At 32.6% G+C, this 3552-nt stretch overlaps 1 protein-coding gene across 1 annotated transcript in view; it reads right to left on the reverse strand.

Moving 5' to 3' along the window:
* SWT1 (SWT1 RNA endoribonuclease homolog (S. cerevisiae)) overlaps nucleotides 1–3552 on the reverse strand; it is a 144331-nt gene that overhangs the window by 107424 nt on the left and 33355 nt on the right. Inside the window, exons 8-9 of the mRNA XM_011973265.1 lie at nucleotides 2418–2519; nucleotides 1827–2015 (exon numbers count right to left, since the gene is read on the reverse strand). Of these exons, the coding sequence (XP_011828655.1) occupies nucleotides 1827–2015; nucleotides 2418–2519 (291 nt within the window). The remainder of the gene's footprint in view (nucleotides 1–1826; nucleotides 2016–2417; nucleotides 2520–3552) is intronic.

A 3552-nucleotide genomic window follows, 5' to 3' on the forward strand; every position in this document is an offset into this window, starting at 1 on the left:
AAAAAAAAAAGTAATTAAAAATCTGGAAAATACAGAAAATATAAAGAAAATTAAAATAACTGATAAACCCATCAGGTAAATATCACCTCTATTCATCACTAATAAGTATATACACATAATTAAATAAATTTAGAATTATACTACACATATGTTTTAATCTTATGTTTGTTTTTATTTAAAATTATGTTATTAATGTTTTTCCAAATATAGTGTCCCCTCATATGGCTATAGGAATGTATGTAACTTCTCCAAATGTTATATAGGTTGATTCTACTTTTTTTGTTACATAAATAATGCTATAATGAACACTATTTATATAAATCACTGCCTGCATCTCTCACTTTTTTTAGGATACATTTCTAGAAAGACAATTATTATCCTTAGGCTTATTCAAGCACATTGCTAAATATTGCTCTTCTACAAAGTTACCAATTCATAGTCTCAAAGCAGTGCAGTGTTGTGAATCTTCCTAGTGGGTTGGAAGAGAGTAACTTTCTAAACCTAGAAGTGATAAAAATAAATCGGATATTTTTAAAAAATGAGAGATGAGTCTTATCAATCTGTATGAGCCTTTCATATAATGAGGACACAAGAGAATTATCACCTATTCTGACCATAAGCTATTAGGTAGTTTAACATATTAACCAATCTTCACAACCATTTTATGACATGGAAGTTATTTCCTTTCATTTCATTTATTCAGTTTCTTCACCTTTAACTTTCCCCAGGTTATGCTATAAACCCAGGTTGATATTTCAAATCCTATGTTCCTCTCACTATAGTAGATAAATACTATATCAAATAAATATAATTTTGGAAATAGTTAAGGACAAGGCTAAAATTATAGTCAACTAAAGCTACTCGACATGGACCATCTTCACTCAAAATTCATAAGCATTATATCTGGAACATACTAAGAGCTAATAAGTATTTGTTTAGATAATGAATGAATGGTAGAGACCCTTTTTCTTCAAAATTTTAAGACTAAACAAAAATTTTAGACTAAAGTAATTCATCTTAAGATGAATCTAATCATGGTTTTTAAACTCTTCTCATAGTTAATACCTTAATTGGATTCCTCTTAAGATGAATTCTTTCAAATCTTACAGTGAATATGGGTGCAGTGGACAGTACAAATCCATGGTATTTAAAATAATGTAAGTTTACCTAAATAAATAATTCTGAGCTGGGAAGAAATGAATTCTTAAAGAACGAAATAAATCTTCTAAATATATGTATAAACTCCACTGAAATAAGTGTTCCTTTACATATAGATATTTTTCCAGCAAATTATATAAAACATAAAGAACATACTTAACTTTTAAGACTAAAGCAATTTTTAAATGACTTCATAGAAACTAATATTGAAAAAAATTCAATGAGGGGAAAATCTATAAACCTTTACTGTAAAAACACCTCATTCATTATTACCGATTCTGACAAACCACAGGAAAACAACATCATCTCCATGGTACATTAACTACATACGGTGATATTAACGGACTAGAAACCTGGATCACTTACAGACTTCATCACTCAGCAATAGTATTTTTTAAAAAGGAGTCCGAGGTTCTGTGATATAGACAAGTATGCATACACAACTATACAGTCACTATCTGTGAAATATAGACATAATGTAAGAACGTCTAGGAGAAGCAGAAAAATAAAAATCAAAGACTCTAAGCCACAAACCATCACAATGCCCCTTCCATTTCACATTCCAACGGGTTTAAATGTTTTAAAAGTTTTATACCATTTCCCTCCAATAATGAGTCTGCAGCCAAACAAGTATTAATCAGGAGGCACCCTGAAAGAACAATACTTACAATGTTTTTGGGATGCAAGTTGTATTGATTGACCCCATAGCTTTCTATCTTGATTTCTGAGACTCTCGTTGATGAAATGAACTGCAGGTATAGCTTTGTGCTGGGCATGTTTTAGTAGTTTTCCTTCCTTCATACGATCTAGCTCTTGCATAACGACCCAGGGAATTATTAACACAAGTTTGTCAAAACCTAAAAAAAAAAGGATTTCTTAGAATTTAACAAACATTTATTGAGCTACTAAATAGAATTCCTGTCCAAGAGGTGAAAGTTTTAAAGCACACAGTCCTCCCTACCTTTGAGAAATTCAGAATAAATTGAGAGACAATATATTAAAAAACAGAAATTAAAAAGAGAATAATGTGTCAAAAGAATGTTAAAAAAATAAGCACTCTTGGAGATCAAAAAAAGAGTGAGTTCAGATTGCTAGTTTAACCTGTAAAGGCTTTTTTTAAACTTATAACACTGAATATGCTTAATATATGGCATATCCAAATGGAGACATATTCGTGGGAGAAAAAGCCACATCACTGTTAATATAAAATATCAACTCAGGGAAGAAAATCAGAATCTTTAAATATGTTCTGTAAATACCTGGTACTTCTGTTGTCTTCAGAATTCTAACAAATTTGAGATGATTCATCAGAATATTTGTGTCAATAACAATTAGAAGTTTTCTGTCTGAAGTATTATTTGCTAGAGAAAAAGAGCAAAGATTTCACGATATTTAATAACAGGCTTACATAACGTCTAAAATTTTGATATCATAGAAGCATTGAAAATTCAATTAAATTTAAAACGCCTCTTTGTCTTGTTAACTATATCAGAGATTTACACAGTTGGCTAGACTCTAAAGTTGCTATCTATCTGGTCCGTATCTTTGTTGTCAAGTAAATTTCTCCCCAATCAATTAAGGGTCCTCTGGATAGGAACTGCAACCACTGTTTGGAGTGGAAGTGGGGTGGAGAATCATCTAAGTCAAAGTGGGCAGAGAAAGTAAGGGTTGGCAAAGCAGAAATACACAGGAAACCTGGGGCCAAGACTATGAAAAACCAGTCATGGAGAATGTTTTTGATAGCATTCTTAAGAGAAGTCCTTTAGACAATAAAAACAAAATTGCTTTTACTTCGATTCTTAAGAGAAAGAATAGTAATCAATGTTTAATCACCCACCAGCAGAACAGTATAAATTGCTTGTAGGTGGATTTTAAATTATGAACTGACTAGCTGGGGAAGTAATTATGTTTCTAACTTCTGTCATGGATCACTGGCAGCTGTGCTTAGTAATTATAAGCTAATTTTAATATATCCTGAGTGAATATAATCGAAAGATAAATATGTGTAAAAGAAAATACATGCCAGGTTTGGTGGCTCACACCTCTAATCCCAGCACTTTGGGAGGCCGAGGCAGGTGGATCACCTGAGGTCAGGAGGTCAAGATCAGCCTGGTCAACATAGTGAAACCCCATCTCTACCAAAAATACAAAAATTAGCCAGGCATGGTGGCACACGCCTGTAGCCCCAGCTACTCAGGAGGCTGAGGCAGGAGAATGGCTTGAATACAGGAGGCATAGGTTGCAGTGAGCAGAGATAGCTCCAACGCACTTCAGCCTGGGTAACACAGGGAGGCTCCGTCTCAAAACAAAAACAAAAACAAACAAAAAAAGAAAATACATAATAATACTAGCATTGTTACTGCATAGGATCATTTTAAGGTTCAGATAAGTTAA

Source organism: Mandrillus leucophaeus, unplaced genomic scaffold (genome assembly GCF_000951045.1).
Source record: "Mandrillus leucophaeus isolate KB7577 unplaced genomic scaffold, Mleu.le_1.0 Scaffold1000, whole genome shotgun sequence".
In the NCBI taxonomy this organism is placed as follows: domain Eukaryota; kingdom Metazoa; phylum Chordata; class Mammalia; order Primates; family Cercopithecidae; genus Mandrillus; species Mandrillus leucophaeus.